We start from the raw sequence: 21035 nt of genomic DNA, 5'->3' as shown, positions 1-21035 counted from the left end.
ATTTACAAGCATAGGCGAAATCATAAAGTAGTAAAAAATGTAGCGCGTTAAATCTCCACGAACAACGTCTTATTAACCGTATTGACAGAAGCGGACGCCGAACATTGAGCTCACCCTGAGTGTTAGTGTTCCGCGTAATGTGCTTGTGTTGCTGCGCCGTAGATCACGGCCCAGTTAGACCGTTCGAGGTGTGGCTGAAACATAGCGATGTACTTCAAGGATATGATACAGCTTTCGTCAGACGGAGCATCTTGATGGGTGTATGGAAAAAGCCACGGTTGGTTTCTGTCGCTTTGTTCCTTATTTGAACAAGGCGCTATTGACCATTATTGGAGCCACAGTTCACGGTGGCTCACGCATGTTCGAAATCCGATCACTATCCACCGCGGATAGAATGAGCTCTCATCAAAGACCATACCTTCCCTCTCAAGGAATCCCATATCGACGGCAGCTATGAACCCCTTCCGTTCCGCGATACCTGTTGTTGAGTCGTATCTGTTCAACAAGAAGACACTCGGCGAGCTTCCTCCTGAAGCCATACAGTATCTCATCGATGTCGCGGCATCGTACGGTCTGATCTTGCCGCCCATCACTCACACCGCCATCGAGCAACGCAACCTCATTCGCAACCTTTCCCTCCAGCTCTCTGATATCGACAACAAGATCATGGACTGCAGGCGAAGTGCAGTAAATGTCCCGCCGCCACGATCCCAAAAGGATACCCTAATGCCCACCTTGACGTCAACGAAATCCTTGCACAGCACCGACAACTCTTCTTCCGACTCTTCACGGTCTGGCTCTGCCGACAACGAGGACTTTGCCGTTGATACGCATAGTAGTCCCATGCACGTATGGTGGCGGGAGGTGTTCAAGCTCGACGACCCGCACATGCTCGAAATTGTACGCCTCCTCTCGCAGCGTACAAAGATCCTACGCGACTTCATCATGCGCTTCGACGCGCTCGTGTGGAATGAGCTCCAGGGAAGCACGCTTGTTGCAAGTAACATGATAACGGAAGTTCGCACCAAATTACTGTGGACGGTCCTCCTGGCGGCACAGCTCTCGCTGCGAAGCGTGCAGGAATTCGTGGAGCGTGGAACGAAGCCATCAGAAGAGGCGAATTGGTTTACCGGCGCGATTTCGGCCCTGCAGACGTGCAGAGCGAAGTATTGTCTCCCTATTTGTGCCGATGTTCAGCCCTGGCCCACCTCGGTTACGCTCGCCGACTCGCTACATGACAACGCAACGAAAAGGAGAAGCAACCCGTCGACGCGTCTCGCTACTGCTCGTCGTCCTTCAGCCAGGCTTTATGTGCGCACTAAGGGCTAGTAGGTTGTACGGATTGAACCAGGGTAATATGTGGCTAGCTTTATGCTCATATGTTCTATGGGAAATGCCCAGCGATATCTGGGGCTTGTAATCACTCACCAGGTCACTACTTTTGGGCCACCGTACTGCATCATTAACTACAATTTGTTTCGCTTGCCTTTTGCTGATATGAAATGACTCATGCAACTTCGCGTGAACAACCTGAGAATCTCTATTTAGGAGCCAGGACGACTACAACTCGATCGCATCATATTCCCGTTCTCACAAGAGGCAGTGTACGTCGAACACTGACACAGCTGCGGTGCGCACTGCGTTCCTCAAGTCTGCCTCGTTTCTGCTGTCCCATTCTCGCTCTGTTTGCAGCAGTTTTCAGATATTAGCAGGATTACTTCGTCTCACCTTATTCTGGGCTGCAACTGCCATATGAACCTTATATAGCTCACAGAAGTCCATTACATTTCAATTCGTTCAACTGCTCTACGCGCTCCTATAGGCAGTAGTGTTGTTGAGGACTCGGCTCGGCCCGGCTTCAGAGAGGACTTCGGCCGGGCTTTATGCGGCTCGGCCGGGACAAGCGCGGCCGCAGACAACGCTGATCGCTATAACTTGCTCGCATCCTGCTTTGTATCCGTGGCATGATCCTTGGTAAATGTAGAACAGCACGGTGAGAATATTATGTTGTGGGCATCACAGCGCTTTCTTCAAACCTTGACTTGCGCCATTTCCTTCTGAGACGTGGAACCTAGCGCTTACATCACGCGGGGTGGATATTGTAGCGCGCCTTCTAACGAGCAACTTACTTACTCTAAGCTTCCATGAATGCACTCACTCCTGTAGACTTGTATAAGAAGTTTGACCGGATACAGAACATACCGGGGCCGGGGTGAGTGAAGCTTTACACCACTCGACGGTATCACACGAAGTCCTTCGCTCCTCTTTCTGCCTCGTTAGGCAATCCCGCATGTCTCCACGTCTGAATGTGCACAAAAGAAAGCGGCGCAACCCAAGGTTTGAAGAAAGCGTTGTAGGCTCACACCTTCATGTGAGTCGGGCTCGGCGCGAGCGACTGCTGCTGTTGAACCCATCTGTTTATAGGCATTCTTCGGAAGTTTGCACCGCGGCAGAATCAAATTAATCGAATGTTCTGTCTGTCGCCTCTTAGGCTGGGTTAAGTCGCTAATCGGACTCCACCTAATTTCCATTTTGCCTCAAACTAGGGGCCCACTGTGGTATATCGCCGAAGTGCGGGGAACTAGGTCCGTCCCTTTGGTTCGTTTGAACTCACATCTTGAGGGGGTGACAGACATGTACATGAGATCATGAACACTGATCACGTTCTCTTAGGTGTTTTACCTTAGCTAGAAGCTCATACATATACTCAGGACTACTGTGTCCTCGCCCAGGTGATCTTGTGCAATCTTACAGGTGCGATAAGAGACAGTACCTGATTCGGTCAACTATGAGCCTTCCGGTCATGCGCGAGATTGCATTCGATGTATGCAAGTATATAAGACATGCGAATCAGTTAACCGCTTTCAGGTCTCTTATCAGTGACCATACGTCTCATAATGACTTCGAAAGCCCCCAGGGTCTGGTTTAGTAGGACTGGTCGCTGCGCCATTCAGCATACATGTTGATGTTTCTTATAGTTATAGGGTCGTCCACTGGGTTCGGTCGCCTGATGACCCAATGCGTCCTCAGGAATGGAGACAAAGTGGCCGCGATGTTGAGGAATCCCGCAATGCTTGCGGATCTCGCAAAACAATTCGGTACCGACCAGCTGCTCGTCCTGAAGCTCGACGTCACCAACCACCAACAGATCCTCGACACCTTTGCCGAGGCGGGAAAGCACTTCGGCCGCATCGACGTCGTATTCAACAACGCCGGCTATGCCCTGTTGGCAGATGTCGAAGGTGCAACCGAGGAGGCCGCTCGCGCAGTGTTCGAGGTCAACTTTTGGGGAGCAGTGAATGTCAGCAAGGAGGCAGTTAGGTGGTTCCGGGAGCAGAATAAGCCGTCTGGCGGAAGACTGCTCCAGACCTCTTCCATGTTGGGATTCACCCCTGATGCTAATCTTCCATTCTACGTCGCATCAAAGTTCGGTGAGCAGCCTTGAAGATGGGTCTGTTCTCTCAGTAGCTTCTGACGAAACATATGTATTTCTAGCCCTGGAAGGGTTGAGTGAGTCATTTGCCTCGAGCCTTGATGGAACATCAAGGTACTGCATATTTATTCAACGCTTAGTGTCGACATCGCTGACGTGTAGCTGCTGACTGGTGGCGCAGATCAGTTTGATTGAGCCTAGAGAATTCCGCACAAATGCTCTGAGCAGCAACATGGATCGCAGCCAAGTGCATCCCGCTTATGCGCACCTACCCGTTGCCGCATCTCACAAGTACCTCGAGGGCAACCCTCTTGCTCGCGGGGACACTGCGAAAGCCGTGGAGGTAATTTATGCGGTTGCCGGACTGCCCGACCCTCCGCTTCGCTTCCCTCTCGGAAGGGGTTGCATTGAGTCGTTCAGGAATCAGATAACAAAGCTCAACGCAAATATAGATCAGTACGAATCGTGGTCGGATGGACTAGATGCGGAATAGACGTCTGTGACGACGAGCGTCTGATACAGAAAGGAATAAATATTGTCTACTTCGGCTTGCGGAGTCGTCGCTGCATGTGTAACTTCAAGGCTAGCTTACTTCAAGATGCCCGTTTTAGGAGACTCAACGAGATTTTCAAGCCTTGCCCAGTGATTAGTTGACTAACGGCCGTATTTGAAGTCTGAGCATGTCCAAGAATGCCTTCACGTTCCCAGCGCTGTCATATAACTACAGCGTACGTGTTCCGCAATTTGGATCTATAGCAAGGTTTGGTCAATCAATTAACTCACTCAGTGCGTAGTGTGCTGTAACCCGGCCCTTTAAGCTTCATTTTCAAATCTCAAACATACCGGCGCTAGAATAAACGTCATAGTTACAATGACACTTTCACAGGGCTGCTATACATCGACTTGTGGACCACACATTACGTCCAGGCGCCTAGGATGAGTCTAGCTCCGAGATGGCCATCTGGATATAGCTCGAGCAGAATTTTGGAACTCTTAAGTCCGACGACGACGACTCGTAGTGCCGCTTACGGGAACGTCTGATCCATCTTCACAGTCACATAAAAGAGGACATGCAGCTCTGCTCCGCGGAGCGATGCTCATGTAATTGACAGAATTTACACCAATATTATAAGAGCCATATCAGCCCTATCTTAGCTGCACCATCGTGTTCTGCGTCCAAGACCATCATCGCTCGGATTTAATCAGACATTGGACCGATCGCTGCAAGGTGTGTTTGAAACGATAGCTGCACATCCTGGGACATTCTGATCCACCTCTCGTCATGGCAGAGTAGGGGGCCTTTGGCAAATGGCCAGATTGCCGCGATATACCTGACATGCATTACTGTAAAAGTGTCTAGGTTAAACCCGCTCCTCAGATTGTTGGACAGATGAGGCTAAGTCCCATCCTACTCGTATCCCAAGCTATTGGTATGATAAAGAGGACATAGACACGCCGATTAGTGCTCTGAGAGGAAAATACTAGGCGCAGGGAATGTGGTGTTCAGTAACAGAGGCGGTGCATTGTTATATACACTCTCCCCTTGAGACGGAGGAGGCTGGAAGATGTTGAATGCGGTGGAAGAATTCCTGGAGTAGGCGCACACATCCGCATCTTGCGTGTCCGGCGAATCCTTAGCGGTGCCCAATCCAGTATAATCTCGTGCGTAGTGAGCCTTTCCATTTCTTTCTTTAATCAATCCACGAATCATCTACAGGACGTACCTCTCCCGCAAAAATACTCTGTGATTGGAGCACCCTTGCCCAATGCAAACCGACCCAGATTGTATGATCGGCGTATCAACAGCCATAACCATTTGGCATCGGAGTGGCACCACACCCGTAATTGCGTTCTTGTAGGAAGAACAAACGCGAAATCATCTCCACTTGCAATGGAAAGGCATGACTTTGGACCACTTTGTATCGATCTCTCGGCGGAGCTCGAGGAGGACTGTGATTACCTACCCCGTGTGATAGTCTTGCCCTGTAGCTCAGGTGTCCAACGATTCTTACGTGCTTTTGTCAAACATTGGCCACCATTTAGGCGGGCGAATCGTCGATGGTCCATGCTCGTAACGTGCTAATCATAACGGAGATATTAACCACGACGATGCGTATCCAGCTGAAGCCCACAACCATAAATGCCAATGAGCGTTCCCAGCATGCAGCAACAATATGTCTGCCCAAAACACAACCGAATATTCCACAAGCAAGGACAATTGGTTTCTGCGCTACGCGTTCCAACCAGATATCTATCACTTCCACGGCCTCGCCATCGATGACCTGCCACACGCTTGCAAGAGTCATATCTACCAGCATCCCGACATACGTTCTCGTCCAACCCGAGACACGCACGCGCCAACACGCGGAGCTCATCCTCACCCTTTGGGATGACCTCGAGGACCGCGACACTGTCATCCTCGTCATCCGCAGGGAGTTCCCAGCCATCATCCTCTAGTTCAGGGACGTCGACGAGCTGCACAACCAACACGCACTGCGGTTCCTCAAGGCCCGTCAGCGCAAAATCGACGACGTCCGGGATCACGTTATACAGCTTCTCACGTTGTGACGGAAGATCTTGAGGCATTTCGTGCAGCTGCTCGACGCGCCCTTGTGGGTAGAGCTCAGTGACAGAGACAATCCCACTGGGCCGAACACATGAGCATTGCCGCACATCACAAGCGATTCGGTCAAGCCTTCAAGCGTTGTGTGGGGCTCAACAGACTGGCAGGAGATATGTCGACAAACATCCTCACCGAACTTGGTTGCGCTGTAAAATGGGACCGCGAGATGTCTGCTATGGCCTAGCGCAGACGAGTCCTGCAAAATGTGTCCACCGGAGGGCTTGTTCTCCTTCCAAATTCACTGCACCCCAGAAAATCACTTCGAAGTTCGACCGTGCAAGTTCCACACGGCCTAAAACTCCAAAGCCAGCACTGTTGAAGACGACGTCAATGCGACCAAAATGTTTACCTACAGCAGCGAACACAACGAGGATCTCCTGAGGCTTTGTCGCGTCGAGCTTGATGACAAGAAGATGGTCGGGAGGGTATAGCGTGAACAGCTCTGAGAGTACCTCGGGTTTTCGCAGCGTCGCCGCGATGTAATCGCCGTGTCTGAGGACGCTTCGGTCATATGTTGACCTCAACCGAAGGACAATCCAGTGATTAGTTGAAAAGAGACACTGTCAGTAAATTCGACGTGAGTGACTTCCCAGCCATCTCGCCTCGAGCGTGACTCGGCCAATTAATCTTTTTGGTGTAAGGATCTTTAAATGGCCTGTTTGTTTAGAGTTTGCTTAGAATATCTTCGCTTGCGACAATTATATGGCAGCGTACTCTGGGGTCATGTGTCGCTTGGACAATTCATTCACACACTTCTCCGACTTGCCTGTTACCGCTTTACAGCAGCATGCCAGCACGCTGTCCGGCCACATCTCCCAGAATCGTGTAGCCGAGTCAAGATATTCCCCGTGCTATTTTGGGAGCAAGCTTCTGTTCTATAGGCGCTTCACCGTGCATAGAAGCCAAGTCTCTCATAAACACTCCAAACCAGAACAGGTAGCTGAGTTACCGTTACCACTGAAACAACACCGCAATGCCAAAAAACGCCACCTATTCCGTCTCTCACAAGGCACTCACCGTTGTAAAAGACCTACTCGACATCCAGCTCATCTGACCATGATCCGTACTGGTCCATGATTGTGGTGAGGTTCGCAATTTGCTTCCTGAACGACTCGTTGCAGTCCCTGCCGAGAGGGAAGCGAATGGGAGGATCAGGCAGGTCCGCGACCGCGTAAATCACTTCTACAGCCTTTTCGGTGTCACCACGGACGAGAGGGTTGCCTTCGAGATGCTTATGATATGTGGCGGCAGGTAGGTGCACATATGCGGGATGCACTTGGCTGCGATCCATGTTGCTGCTCAGAACGTCTGTGCGGAACCAGCCAGGCTCGATCAGACTGATCTACGACACCCAGCCAGCAGTCAAACGTCAGCAAGGTAGACACCAAGCATCGAATAGATATGCAGCACCTTGATGTTCCATGCAGGGTCAAGGCTCGAAGCAAACGACTCACTCAACCCTTCCAGAGCTAGACACGGATATCCCGTCAGAAATGACCGAAAAAACAAACTCATTCTCGTGACTGCTCACCGAATTTCGAGGCGACATAGAATGGAATACCGGCGTCAGGAGTGAATCCCAAAACAGAGGAGTTCTGCAGCAGTCTTCCGCCAGACGGCTTATTCTCCTCACGAAACCACCTGACGGCCTCCTTACTAACATTGACCGCACCCCAAAAATTGACCTCGAACACTGCGCGCGCGGCCTCGTCGGTTGCACCTTCGACATCTGCCAACAGGGCATAGCCGGCGTTGTTGAATACGACGTCGATGCGGCCGAAGTGCTTTCCCGCCTCGGCAAAGGTGTCGAGGATCCGTTGGTGGTTGGTGACGTCGAGCTTCAGGACGAGCAGCTGGTCGGTACCGAATTCTTCTGCGAGGTCCGCAAGCATGGCGGGATTCCTCAACGTTGCAGCCACTTTGTCTCCATTCCTGAGGACGCATTGGGTCATCAGGCGACCGAACCCAGTGGACGACCCTGTGACTATGAGAAAGTCAACACGTATTATGAATCAGACGTTGTGACAAGCCTTACTAAACCAGACTCTAGGAGCTTTGAAAGTCATCATGAGGGATGTATGGTGTCTGAGTCTGGCAAGAGGCCTGAAGCATGCATGAGTAACTTCGCGTGTCTTATATGCCTGTATGAACGTGACGTAATATCCTGCATGTCCGGAATCCCTGGTAGAGCTCAGAGCTAGCCGTTCCAGACACTACCTTCTGCCGTATCCGTAAAATAAATTTAGTCACTGATGCGCAGATGCAGTAACATTTTGTGACATTGATCATGTTACTCGATGCATGGAAACTTATGGTGTCTTGCTAAAAGGAAAATGAGGCATTCGAAGCAAGACCCAAAGGGACTACGAGATAGAGCGCAACGGGGGAATTGATTTCGTCGAAGATGCACCTAAGCGCAGAGGCAATACATTGACGTGAAACTCACAATAACCCAGCTCTATGTCTGAGGGTTTCCTCGATTAAGGGTTCAAGTGTTCGAGCATTCACATGTCAGTAGATTATCTGTCTTCCGCCGGTCCCATCATGCATACAATGCAAAGGTTTATTTCCGCCACACTCGCCAGGCTTATTACAGACCATGAATGGAACCTCGAGATCAATCAGATGTACACAGGCTTCGACTCACCTTTTGGTACGTATGTGCCTTCAACGGCAGCATTGATTGCACAAGTTTGTCTTCAATCAGCGCACTATCCCCAGTTGTCATCGACAAGCTTGGAAAGGTGTGATTTCAATTGAACTCAACGGACATCGAGATGATATCTAAAGCAGCGTTATGGTGAGTGTAATAATACGAACGTGTGAATACTAGAATGTACGCGCGACTACATGCGATCATTATATAATCAGATCAGATGCCTCGCCAAAAACCTCGAGCGTTCCTCGAACGTCAGGAACAAGTGGTGTGTATTTTCTTTCCGAATTCGGGTTTGGGAATGCTAAGGCACAGACGAATCCCGACACGTAAAACGTAACAAGTCTATGATTAGAGATGAGAGAGCAATAGAAGGCGATCAAGAGCATGCCCAATTTGTTTCTGACAAGGAGGCAAGCAGAACTCACTGGCATGTGCTTGGTTCCGCCTGACGGTGCATGGAAGCTTAGGGTGTCTTCTACGGCCTACCAAAGTACCGGTCATCCTATTTTCATAGATTCTTTCCCAATACTACGGCTAAGATCCGGGGCGCCAGTGATATGGAAGGCTGAAAAGGCCTTCGTTCTTACACTTGTGCGGCAAAAGTACCTCCGTGAGGTTTCGTAACCTTGTTGGCACTTCCTATACAAACACTGAGCCTGATCTTCGCTACTGAGCCCGACAACAGCGCTAGTAGCATTGAAGCAATGCTTGAGCCCGATGGGATGGTTCATTCTCTATATGTAGCGACATGCTGCGCATGCTACCCGGCGTGTGTCTTCACCGTAGTATGGACAATTTAGTAACTGAGACCCTGGCAGAGATCTTACGACAGAACATAATTCAATTGGTCATTATACAAGGCTTCGAATTCCCGCTAAGTATATGCTTTCACTTCTGATGACCATTCCTCATATTGTTTCACCATGGCACACAGCTTGTCGTCCTTGCTCCGTACGACCTCTGTACAGTCACCATTGACAGGGAATTACAAGGGGCGGCTCTGGAAGGTCAACGACCTTCCAGATAAACCCTGGATGCGTTTGTTAATTACCGAGAACAGCCAAGTTTCCATCAGTATACTAATGGCTTTCGGCAATATGAGGGTGAGTGTGACGGGATGTATTGTCGTTGGGGCATGCTAGGACCCATGAGATCGGTCCGAAATCATCCAGTACAACCTACACATAGTCATTCAATCCAGTTATATGTGATAAATGGAATGTTCGAAACATAACTGACTTTGATGTTCCAGAACCGGCTCTCTAGACAACTCACTCGATGCGTAGTGGGCCCTAAACGCAGCGGCTCTTCAGACACACCGGCGCTATAATGAACGTTATGGCGTATGTCAAACCGTTCATAGTACACTTTCGCAGACTGCCGTGGGGTTCTCGAATCTCAACCTCGGCTAGTGGACCACAACCTTACGTCCAGGTACCCAAGATGAGTCTAGCTCCGAGATGACCACCTGGATATAGCTCGTGCAGAACTTCGAGGCTCATAAATCCGACGTCCGATGACAGCGACGGCGACGACTGGTAGTGCCGCTACGTGGACTTCCGACCGTCTTCACAGGCACATAACAGATTGTGCAGCCCCACTCCCCAGAGCGATGCTCGCGTCAATGACAGCAGTTACTCCAATATCTGAAGACCCCTGTCGGCCATATCTTGGCTGCACCATTGAGAGGGGCGCAGGTGAGTTAACAAGGTTCCCCTGGCATAGCACCGAGGAACGTAGGTATATATAAATTGACGAGGATATGCACTTTGAATGTGTGACTGTTGTGGGAGGAATTGCCCGCAATAAACAGGCCGTCGGACTGCCTTTACCTGGTCATGTTGCCTTCGGTGTGGTTCAATTAGTCCAAGTTGTCAACGTGTGTCAAGTCGACTCGGCTGACAATTCCCTTCTTCGACTAGTCACTGGATCGTCCTCCAGCTTCGGTCTAGATATGATAGAACATGCCCTTAGACAAGGCGATTGTGTGGCAACATTGAGGAGACCCGAGGTGCTCTCAGAGCCGTCTCCGAAATCCCCTCCCGGCTAGCCTCCTTGTCCTCAGGCTTGACGCGACAAAGCTTCGGGAGACCCTTAATGCATTCTCTCCTGTAGGAACACATTTGGCCGCATCGATGTCGGCTTCAACAATGCTGGCTTCGGAGTTTAAGGCGGTGTGGAACGAACGAGCGATGAAGTTACTCGGTCGAGCTTCGAGCTGAGTTTCTGGGGTGCGGTCAATGTCACGAGGGAATCCATCCTTTCTTCTGAGAGGAGAGCAGGTTTTCCGGCGGACGTTCTGCAGAACCCGTCTTGACTAGCTCATGTGGGACATCTTGCAGTCCCATTCCATTCTAGAGCGCAACTTAATTCGGTAAGGATGTTTGTCGACATGTCCCCTACTAGATCGTCATATTCAGCCTGTTGATTTCTACACAGCACTGGAGGGTTTGATCGAATTGCTGGTGATGTCCTTTTTATTCTACCTAGAATATCAAGGTAGTTGCAGGTTCTTCGTAAATCACATAGGATCACTAAGTTTGCATGCAGCCAGATCACATTAGTGGACTGAGCCTGGTGAGCTCCGCAGGAGCAATGATGCGGATCTCAATACATTACGCATATACTCAATTCCCCGTTGCAGCCGTGCGCGATCAGTTGATCCCAACCCACTCGTGCGAGGAGACATCGCCAAGGCTACAGGTGTTGCGTCAATTCCAAATACTCCACTCTGGTTCTTGAGGCTGTGCAGGAGACGTGCTCAGGAGCTCAGAGACCATACGGAGCAATTGCGCACGACCCTCGGCCGAGATTAATCGTGCCAGTGGCCCGAGGGTGATCGATATCGAGTAGTGTTCAATGCGTGCTCGGTTAGCCTCCCACGCATTTCCTCGCCCAAGACGCTATTGAACAATAAGAAACGATGTTTTGGCTGTTTAGGAATTGGAGTTCTAATAGCATGAGTCTCAGTTGGATGATGTGTGCGCGAGGGCGTTATCGCCGAGAGGTAGAGGTAGAGGTAGATGTGGGACAGAGGTGAATAGAGCGTCTCATTGAATATTCAGAAAGTGTATCAAGAGCGATAGTGCATGTTTAGCCATGCATGTAGATTGAAACATGGAGGATAGCGAGAGAATCTATGACGCTGCACGCGCGTCGTCATGCCCGACGCGCCGCTGAGTCGGGGAGTATGACAAGATCATGTGACCGTGTTCCCCAAGTGGACTCTCACCGCCAGTCTCGGTCTGAGCCGAGCTTCAGCCTGCCTTTGACCTTGAGTCACCGAGTAACGGCTCATATCCTATGGTGCGATGACCGATATCTTGCATTGGTCGTGTTTTACGGACACATCGTTTCATGTCTGTAGAACCCTTTATCGGCTCTGAAAGATTCAAATCACTACAGTAGCTACTGTAACAATAGCACCTGTATCCGCTCTCAGTGCCTGCTTACTCCAAGAATGCCTCGAGCGCCTTCATCGACTTGGCAGCCTCCTCCGCCTCAAAAGGGTAAATACATATAGGCGTGCACTGCGTCCTGTGCCTCTCGGTACACTACTTTCGCGTCTCCCAAATCTCTCTTCATCTTCTGTGCCAGTGTGTGAGACATGTCCATAAATCTTTCGGCAGTACCGACGGCGACAAACGTCCGCGGAAAACCTTTGAAGGATGCATGGCAGTCTGGATGAAGCAACGCGGGGGAGATGTAGGGGTTGATTTCGCAAGAGGAGGGAGGGAGCCGGTGGGCGTAGGCGCGGCGCGCAGCGCCCATAAGCCCCGTACGTAGGTCAGGCATTGAGTCATACCAAAAATTGAGCGCGGATGATCCGGGTGTCTCGTGCGACGTGCCGAGGTCGCACCATGGCGATAGGAGCACCATGGAATAGGAAGGGGGTGTTGGCGGCAGCTTCATACGAGTTGAAAGCTCAGTGATGTTGTCAATGATGTACCGCGCCAGCGCAAGAGCAAGATTGCCGCCTGCGGAATCGCCAAGTAGTATAATGTTCTCTGGTGCGAAGTCAACTATATCAATGAGGTAGTGGTATCCAGCGATGCAGTCTATAAGCGCCGCGGGAAATGGATTTGCGTTCGACGCGGGATCTGTGAGTCGGTACTCGACCGCGAGTCCGCGTTTCGCAGGAGCGTGACGTAGAACCGTAGGGATACATGCCCCCGTCAAGTTGTGGGGATGTGCGGATAGCGCAATGAAGGCACTGCCGTGAAGATAGAGAACAACCTTCTCGCCTTCTTCCGGGGGCGCACCGATTGGCGTATCGCAGCCGTCTTTGTCATACCAATATCCTGGAATACTAATAGGGCGGACATCAGCTTGCTCTGCCCAGCGTGCAACGTCGCCGACGAGGAGCTGAGGAGTAGGCTCGAGCCAGACGCTCTTGACTCCTGAAGCATCGGGTATCGCGCGATGGTCAGGCTCTTTAGTGATTGGACCAGCTCTACATGATAAAGAGACTACAAGGCGGCGCAGATGTGTATCAAATGTTGCAAGCGCACCGTTCGACAACAGGTCCAAGAACGGACCAATAACGAACATAGCTCAGAGCGAACGTCTTATAAGCTGACCACGACAGCCTAGGACGCAACATTCGAGGTATGGATGAAATTGTCCATAATGGCGTGAGGATTAAGCAGGTATGTGCTGCCTGCAGAGCGATGTAAATGCTCCTCAGGGGCTCGCGCTGGGCTTCATAGACCATACTTGAGGTGCTCTGAAAGTCTGATGTCGCGGTGCATGGACAGGGGAGCCGTCTCACGCTTATAACACTTTTCTCGCGTAGTGACAGCCACCGCCTGAAATGTCATATCAGGAACCGTCACCACTATATATATGGAGGATGCTACTCATGTGGTGACAGAACATCAGGCTTAAGTTTGGGATGGAAGGCCATTTCACACCGCTCAATTAAGAAGGGATCCGAAAATGATCACGATGAAGGGAAGCAAGTTCAAGGAATGTTTTACTATCTCTTTACGCAACGTCGAATTCCCTTCGGGATGGATGCTTGTCATTGTTAGATTTCTGAAAGGGATAGAGACTGAAGACGATAGGATTGAACATGTTTGATCCGGCTTGTAGCCAGCAAACACGTAAGGAACAAAGTACAGAACGATCGGTGTAGTACCATACACGATCATGTGATCTACTACCGTAAGTATCGACTGTAATTTCCGAAACAATGCCTTCCGAATATGAAGGTTCGCTTGTAGGTCGTGCTGACAGTGTTTGTTATTGGGAGAACAACATCCTCAGTACAAAGGATGCTCACGATTATATCCCTTCCACGTTTCCATCGCAAGTTTCCCCATTGCACCAACTCAGTGTCAGAGTAAGTATGCTCGGCCAGTGCGCACCAGTCTTGCCTCAGAGGCAGATGAAAGCAAAGGAACAAATATGTTCCAGTATACAATGTACAGGAGAGTGCCTACATCCTCATCATGATGGCTAATTCAACTTGAAGATAATTCGATCTCTCGCGTGTTCACAGCAAGTCTACAAGGCTCGAAGAGACACTAGAATGGCTGCATATCCCACTCGGAGTTGGCGTAGAAATGACCTTTCTTTTCACGAGCGTTATGGATAGAATGGCTGAAATGGGATTGAGCACATGGATGGGTATAAGATAGATCGCACGTACGTTTCTTTCATATGATCCCGGATCATGGAGAGGCATGTATTCCGTGCTTGATCCAAGTAGTCACCACGAGGTGTACACAGAGAACAGCACCAAATGAATTGGTGCCTATTCCACAGTCTTTCTTGGCCGTTCTTCTTGGCCGCGGCAAGCTCAGGCTCCGTAGCCACACGCCCCTTATATTCGAGGGTTTTGTCGTAGGATCCCGACATCCAACGTGTCCATTCTTCCTCCACCTTTTCACGCGGTCAGTCTACACGCCGATGAGACAGAGGAAAGGGCACGTACCGCAGTTCGCAAGGTGATGACACAGTTCTCGCCATCTTGACCTGGATATGAGATATAGGCATCTAAGTTCCTTAAATCTTGTCTGGTCGCGCAGTCTGGGTCTTGGCCGCATAGTCGTATGATTGTACGGATCCGCTCGTGGAAGCGTACGCCAGGGCTACTAACCAGCTCACCGTTCCAAGGTCGGCTATTGACGCCGACCTCCCACGCCGCGATCGCGTAGACACAGTACTGGTTGTAAGGGTGCCCACGATAAGTCGGCGCACTAACGCGCAGACACTTGTGACCGAGGATCTCCGGGTAAGGCAATAACTTGAGACATCTGGAACAGGCAAAATGTGTAGCGGCCAAAGTCAGAACATCTGCACCGTCGACACACTCGACCCAGCGTAACGCGCGTCTCCTCAGCTCTTCGCGGGCCTCTGCTTGCCAGCGCTCCACAAGGTTCGGGGATAGTGCACGGAGTTTCTCTTCATTCTCAGATCCTAGTGTGGGGTCGTTAGATGAATGAATGATTTCTCGTACCTCCGGCATCTCGATCATATCGCAGATGCGGGGCTTGTACTCTGTCTCTACTGTCATTGGAGGGTTGGCGTATACTTCAGATAACACAGTGCACAACGCATCCAGCCGCTTTCGCAGAATTTCCGTGTGTCGCACGCGGCGTCGCTCATCTCGAATGTCTTCGAGTATTGTGACAGCGCCTCCGCCGATATTGTGCCAAACTGGGGGTTCAAGGCACTCAGTGTAATACATATAAACGGTGAGAGGACATACTACGATCAGTAAGCTTTTGTGCTGCTCGCAAGGGGTCATATTGTGACAACGGCCTATAGAGCGGTGCAAGGCGATCGAGTTCTTCGCCCCAACCTAATTGACGCAATCTATCAAGCGCACTAGTAGTGCGTCAGGGTTGTTGATCCGCTTTATATTATGAGCCAGGCACATACGACTGGAATCGGTCCCTTTTGAGCTGATTCAGCTCCTCCGCTCTGGAAGCAACTCTATCCTTTTCCCATTGACGACATAGAATGGCGTGCTGTGAATAGGTCAGCGCATGTCAATGGAAAGATATAACCTCATACTTTTTGTATTTCCTCCGCCTGCGATCTCCGTGTGTTGATGAGCTCAAGCTGCGCATCGGGCTTTCCTTTCAGTGATTTCCAGCTCTTGACAAATTGATCGACATCATCCTCCAGACCCCAATCTCTGTCATGCTGCACCGCCGGCTGAATGAGCCACGCGGACTCATGGATGTGCCCATGGACTCACATTCAAGAACCGCCACCAATAACGTGAGCCAGTCAGCGATCGAGGCAACCCTCTCACTTGTAAAATGCTCAGTAAACACAGTCTGAAGTCACGTTCAGAGTCGATCCAGTACAGCAGTAACGGAACGAACGACTTACGCCTTCTTCCTGCATGGAGTGCAATAGCGTTTCGAAAGTCCCCACAATATCTCCTTTCCTGTGTGCTTCATGCAAAGCTATATGTATCGGCATCAGCAAGCTGTATAGACAATATGGAGGATTTGACGATAGCATACGTGGCAATGGGTTGTGAATATGAGATTGGCATATGCAGGTTCGCTTAAGTGACTTGGACAATCGGGAAGTCCGTCAATATTCCTGCGAGAGGCCCGCCAGAGAAATGCAGAAGACCGGCTCATGAGAAATGTTCTGAAGGCCTTGCTTGTTCTAGAGAGGTGTAATATGTCACGAGGCTGGAGATGGCTGAGAACCTGTGCACAAAGGGAGACATAAGGCTAGATTTCAAAAGCCATGAAGCAAAACAGGTCGAAATGATACCTCTTGTACGATATCTAATGGCATGTTTGGCAGGTCTACTAGAAAGCCACGGCGCCGCCGAGGTCCTCGTCTGGAAACTGTCACCTCTTTGGCATCTGATGCCTTGCTATTCTTCTTGGCCTTTTTTCTTGATCCCATTGCCGCGAGAATACACTTGAGGATTCTCAGAAAGTGGTGTGGTCGTGAGCAGAAAGCGGGTAAGCGAGGAAAGGCCGTGGCCACACCAAGCACGTTTGCAATCACGGTCATGTGACCGTGTCGTTGGAGCGCAGTCATGGCATGCACGTCCGATTTGCATCCCAAAGCGATGTTATATCGTAGTGGCTGATGCGGCGCCCTGGAGCATGCACCCATCAACACCTATTGGTAACGTCATCTTCTCGTTGATACAACCCAAGTTTAACACTCACTGAGGATGTTTTGTTCGAAGCATACACGTAGCTTCGTGCCTAAACGATGACCTAGTTCAACGTATGCGTACCGCAAGCGACCAGCGTCTTCGTGAGGTAAGGGGAACCAGCCATGATCACTTACCGTCGCCTCACCCCTTGTTTGAACAAAGTGCCACACGCCACACGCCACCACAGCAGCCAGCCGCAGTGCATGAGTGGTTCATACGCTTCGAGCCACCCGCGCCTCATGGGGGCTGCGGAGCACCCAACGAATGATGAGTATAAAATGAGCTCTAGTCAACAAGAGTGGCTCCAACAACACACTCGCAACATAATCCACGTCGACTACAGCAATGGAGCCCTCCCGGCAACCAAGTTCACAGGGCTACCTTGATCCTCTCACACAGACCAGGATCAACGAGCTACCTCGGCATGTAATCGATAGCTCCGTCGCCACCGGTAAGCGTGGCCACACAGAACACGCACTCGCACTGACATTCACAACGACCACAGGGGTGGAGCCATTCCAGGAAGCAAAGTCGCCGCGCTACCCGTACCCTTTCAGCGGAAAGAAGACCGACGAGCTACCTCAACAAGCCATCGATCACCTTGTCCTTGTCACTCGCTCGTACGGGATGCTCGTGCCGCTCGCCTCGTACGCCGCCGCCGCCGAGCAGCACGCCCTCACCTACAAACTCTTCGAAGAGCTTAAAGTCATCGACAACATCATTGTGGCCAGCAGGCACGACGCCACCAACGTTCCGCCGAAGACCGACAGCCGAACGCGCACGAACACCTGGTGGCCTAGGGCGCTCCAGCGCGACGACCCATACATTCGTCAGATCGTGGAACGCCTCCTCCCTGAGCGCGTGAGGATCGTAAACAAATTCGTCGTATTATTCGACGCGCTCGTGTGGATTGAGCTGAAAGACAGCACACTCCCCACGAGCGCCACAGCCACCCTGCGTGATACTTTGCTGTACCCTGTCCTCGACTACGCCGACGCCGCACTGGCTGATGTGCAAAGGTTTGTCGAGCGCGAGTGGAAGCCACGGCGGAGGATCTACAGTGATATTTGGGGCTACAGGGCAGTCACGGCAATTGGGAAGGCGAGACAGAGGTACTTTGCTACCTGGGCTCAACGTAGTAGCTGGCCCACCACGTCGGGCCCATCAGACTGGGGGACGCCAGCTGCGCTACCATAGCTTGCCATGAACGGTCAGGTCAGGTTATATAGCCTCACCTTGAGTCACCTTGAGTCGTAATTTATGTCGGAACTCCCCAATTGTACTCATGCATTGACTGGAGAGTCTACGAAAACATTAGACAACGTTCACATAAATGCCAGAGCATCGGCATCCTTGACATACCACATCATACACCGAAGGAACCCTCCCGTCCTAATCCGAATACATCAGCATCCCCGCACCACGAAAACACGCTTACCCTGACTCACTGCATGCCGCCTGGGCCCGAGGCAGACCACGCTCATCGCCACCAGAAGCGAGGAACCGACCACACGAGGCTACGCAGCCGCATCGCTGGCCCTGGAAGAAGCCCGTCTGTGCGAACATCTGCAAGCGGCCCTGAGCGCAGACAATGGGCACCACACAGGCGCGCGCGGCCAAAGGGGGCGAACAATGGGTGGCTGCGGCACAACGCGATCACGTGCCTGACGCCAACGAAGGACACGCGAGAGTCTCCACGCGCTGCCGCACACCCTGGCCGAGCATCGACGCTAAGTATACCTGAGAGCCCGGGCCTACGACCGATGCAGCGATGCGATGGTGATTAACAGAAGCACTGGTCATTCCATTCGTATCGTATCGTAGGATACAGCGTGCGCCCGCAGGCGCTCTTCTACTAGTACACTTCTTCCGGGACGTGACGCTATGCGATGATTATACGGGATGCCAGGATAACGCGATGAGCATAATGATAACACGAGGGGAGGCATAGGGAGGCGCGTGACACCAGATGCGTGGGGCAAGTGCAGAGCGATGCGAGGAAGGGGACAGGGACAGGGAAAGAGAAACAGGAGCAAAAATACGAGAAAAGTACAAAATATAGAACAGGCAGAGATCAAGCAGGGGATACGGTCTTTGAATATACGAACACGAAACGATCCAAGGGTGAAAAACGCGCCCGAAACAACGACACAAAGGGGGAACCAAACCGGAGCAAAAAGAAACTCGAGTACTGTAGATGTAGATGTGGCAGAGCGGGAAGGACATGCAGGGGGCAGAGCGCGACGACGGAAACGAGCAAACAACGACTAACGGGGCACCGTACACACAGCGGCAGCAGCGCGACACAGTCCGAAATGCAAAATGCAATCTGCAGCCCGTCGTCAGCACCCGCCGTCCACCGCGCGCGCACACCACATCCAGAATCAGCACTCACAATGTATCCAAACGAGCATGCATGCACCAGTCCGCGGCACCCATGGCCTTTTCCTTTCCTTCCCGGCCTCCGCACACGCGTGCGCGCTCACGCCGCCCACACATACGGTTCCGCCCGCTCCACTGGCGACTCCGCCATCCCGCCATACTCTTGTGCGGGCTTCCAGCTCCCCGCCGGACGGCGCATCGCCGAATTCGCCGCCCCCGACGGGGGCACGTACGCTCCCGCGCCCGGCGCGCTCACCACCACCTGCGGCGCCTCCACGTTCAGGAACTGCATGAACGCGTCCTGCGTCACGCTCCGCGGCCGCTCCTGCTCCATTTCCATTTCCAGCTCCCGCCCCAGCGAGAAACCAAGCCCCGCGCCGCCGCCACCGCTGGCCGCGCTCGACGGGAACAGGCTCCCGCCCCCCGGCAGCTGCGAAAAGTCGAAATGCGATAGCAGCTCCGAGAACTGCTCCGCCTGCCGCTGCACATCGCCGCCGGGCGCGTGCGCGTCCTGCCCCATCCCCATCCCCATCTCCATGCCCAGCCGCACGTCCCCCATGCCCGCCATCCCCGCGTCAAACGCCGTCAGCTGCCCGAACTGCACGTCAAAGTCGCCGGGGGGGTCCGCCAGGAACGCGCCCGCGTCGAACGCGTCCATGCGCCAGATGCTCGCGCCCTCCGCCAGCAGCGCGAGCGCGTCGCCGCCCGCGTTCGCGTTCGCGTCGGCCGTGTGCATGTTCGCGTCGCCGGCGAACGGGGGCGCGTCGTCGCCGAACGAAGGGATGTCCAGCGTCAGCCAGTCCTGCGTGTGCCCCACCATCAGCCACGACACGGTCGATCAGGAACTTGACCACTCACCAGCGCGTCGATCTCTGCCTGCGGCTGCCCGTCGAGTGTCCAGTTGGACGGTCCCGGCTGCGACGACGACGCGTCCGTGGCCTGCGGAATAGACCAGCTATTCTGCCCCGGCACCTGCAGAAACTGCGCCGCCGGTGGCTGCACCGCGGGTCCCGCGGTCGAACCCGACGCGACAGGCTCCGGCGGCGGGGGCATCGCGTACGACACCTGCGCTGCCGGGGCCGGTGTGGGCGCACTCGAGGGCGGCCTCGCGTGCTCCGGCGCGAGCTCAGACAGCGACGAGCCCGGCGTTGAGCACGGGGTCGACGCGGCCGACATCGGCGGCGAAGGGAACCCAGGCAGCTCCGCGTCGTGGTAGTACGGCATGTGCACCATCGGCACGTACTGGGGCGCGTACGCCGACATCTGCGCCTTTGCCCGCTTGGCCTCCTCGCGCGCACGCTCCTTCTCCAGCCGCTTCTCCTCGCGGCGGCGCGCTTTCTCCTCCTTCTTCATCGGCTGGAACTTGTATCCGGGGTACTGCTCTGCGTGCTCCGCCTTCTTGACGTCCGCCAGCCGCTCGTACTCGCCGCGCACCCCGGGGTCCTCTGCCTTCCACATCGCCGCGACCTCCTTCGAGACGCTCGACTGCGGCTTCTTGGGGTGGCCGTGCTGCAGCTGCGACTGCATCATCTGCTTGAGCTTGTCGGAGCGGTAGAGGATCCAGGCATTGGGGGGCCGCGGGGGGTTCATGGGGTTTGCGCGCGATGCGGCGCGGTCGGGGGAACGGCGGGATGCGCCGGCCATGGCGGAGGGGGAGGGGGAGTGTGGCGTGGGGGTGTGGGGTTGTATGTAGTGTTAGGCGGATATAGACGTTGATAGGGCGCGACTTGGGGGCTGGGGCGGCGACGCGGGCGAGGGACAGGCGGGCGAGGAGGACATGGCTCAGCCGTGC

At 52.9% G+C, this 21035-nt stretch overlaps 7 protein-coding genes across 7 annotated transcripts in view; 2 read left to right on the top strand and 5 right to left on the bottom strand.

The window, feature by feature from the left end:
• Positions 1–438: 438 nt before the first annotated feature.
• POSPLADRAFT_1131041 (hypothetical protein) lies at positions 439–1329 on the top strand (the record flags this gene model as incomplete). The annotated part of the gene is made up of 2 exons (XM_024484021.1): positions 439–740; positions 840–1329. Coding segments are annotated over 2 exons (792 nt in total), but the record flags the coding sequence as incomplete, so codon positions are not given.
• A 1568-nt stretch (positions 1330–2897) lies between these two features.
• Positions 2898–3926, top strand: POSPLADRAFT_1131998 (hypothetical protein; the record flags this gene model as incomplete). Its single annotated transcript, XM_024484160.1, has 4 exons — positions 2898–2928; positions 2979–3431; positions 3496–3572; positions 3615–3926. 4 exons carry the CDS (start codon positions 2898–2900, stop codon positions 3924–3926), a joined length of 873 nt encoding a protein of 290 aa, XP_024343554.1.
• Positions 3927–5472: 1546 nt separating this feature from the next.
• POSPLADRAFT_1031656 (hypothetical protein) lies at positions 5473–6019 on the bottom strand (the record flags this gene model as incomplete). Its single annotated transcript, XM_024476804.1, has 2 exons — positions 5473–5715; positions 5762–6019. 2 exons carry the CDS (start codon positions 6017–6019, stop codon positions 5473–5475), a joined length of 501 nt encoding a protein of 166 aa, XP_024343553.1.
• Positions 6020–7086: 1067 nt separating this feature from the next.
• On the bottom strand, positions 7087–8122 carry POSPLADRAFT_1132767 (hypothetical protein; the record flags this gene model as incomplete). The annotated part of the gene is made up of 4 exons (XM_024484254.1): positions 7087–7398; positions 7467–7525; positions 7588–8040; positions 8092–8122. The coding sequence occupies 4 exons, from the start codon at positions 8120–8122 to the stop codon at positions 7087–7089; spliced, it is 855 nt and encodes a 284-aa protein (XP_024343552.1).
• A 4094-nt stretch (positions 8123–12216) lies between these two features.
• On the bottom strand, positions 12217–13429 carry POSPLADRAFT_1133204 (hypothetical protein; the record flags this gene model as incomplete). The annotated part of the gene is given in 4 exon segments (XM_024484308.1): positions 12217–12395; positions 12498–13184; positions 13281–13282; positions 13299–13429. The coding sequence occupies 4 exon segments, from the start codon at positions 13427–13429 to the stop codon at positions 12217–12219; spliced, it is 999 nt and encodes a 332-aa protein (XP_024343551.1).
• Positions 13430–14605: 1176 nt separating this feature from the next.
• POSPLADRAFT_1133014 (hypothetical protein) lies at positions 14606–20701 on the bottom strand (the record flags this gene model as incomplete). The annotated part of the gene is made up of 12 exons (XM_024484289.1): positions 14606–14694; positions 14827–14975; positions 15033–15138; positions 15179–15228; positions 15314–15429; positions 15739–15870; positions 17546–17714; positions 17793–17916; positions 18097–18164; positions 18310–18340; positions 19610–20045; positions 20102–20701. The coding sequence occupies 12 exons, from the start codon at positions 20699–20701 to the stop codon at positions 14606–14608; spliced, it is 2070 nt and encodes a 689-aa protein (XP_024343550.1).
• A 237-nt stretch (positions 20702–20938) lies between these two features.
• POSPLADRAFT_1053371 (hypothetical protein) overlaps positions 20939–21035 on the bottom strand; it is a gene marked incomplete at both ends in the record, with an annotated part of 464 nt that continues 367 nt past the window's right edge. Inside the window, one exon of the mRNA XM_024480399.1 lies at positions 20939–20969. Within this exon, the coding sequence (XP_024343549.1) occupies positions 20939–20969 (31 nt within the window). The remainder of the gene's footprint in view (positions 20970–21035) is intronic.

This window comes from Postia placenta (assembly GCF_002117355.1).
Source record: "Postia placenta MAD-698-R-SB12 unplaced genomic scaffold POSPLAscaffold_2, whole genome shotgun sequence".
NCBI classification, from domain to species: domain Eukaryota; kingdom Fungi; phylum Basidiomycota; class Agaricomycetes; order Polyporales; family Adustoporiaceae; genus Rhodonia; species Rhodonia placenta.
Note: the sequence above shows the minus strand (reverse complement) of the source record. Positions and strands in the feature narration are given on the sequence as shown.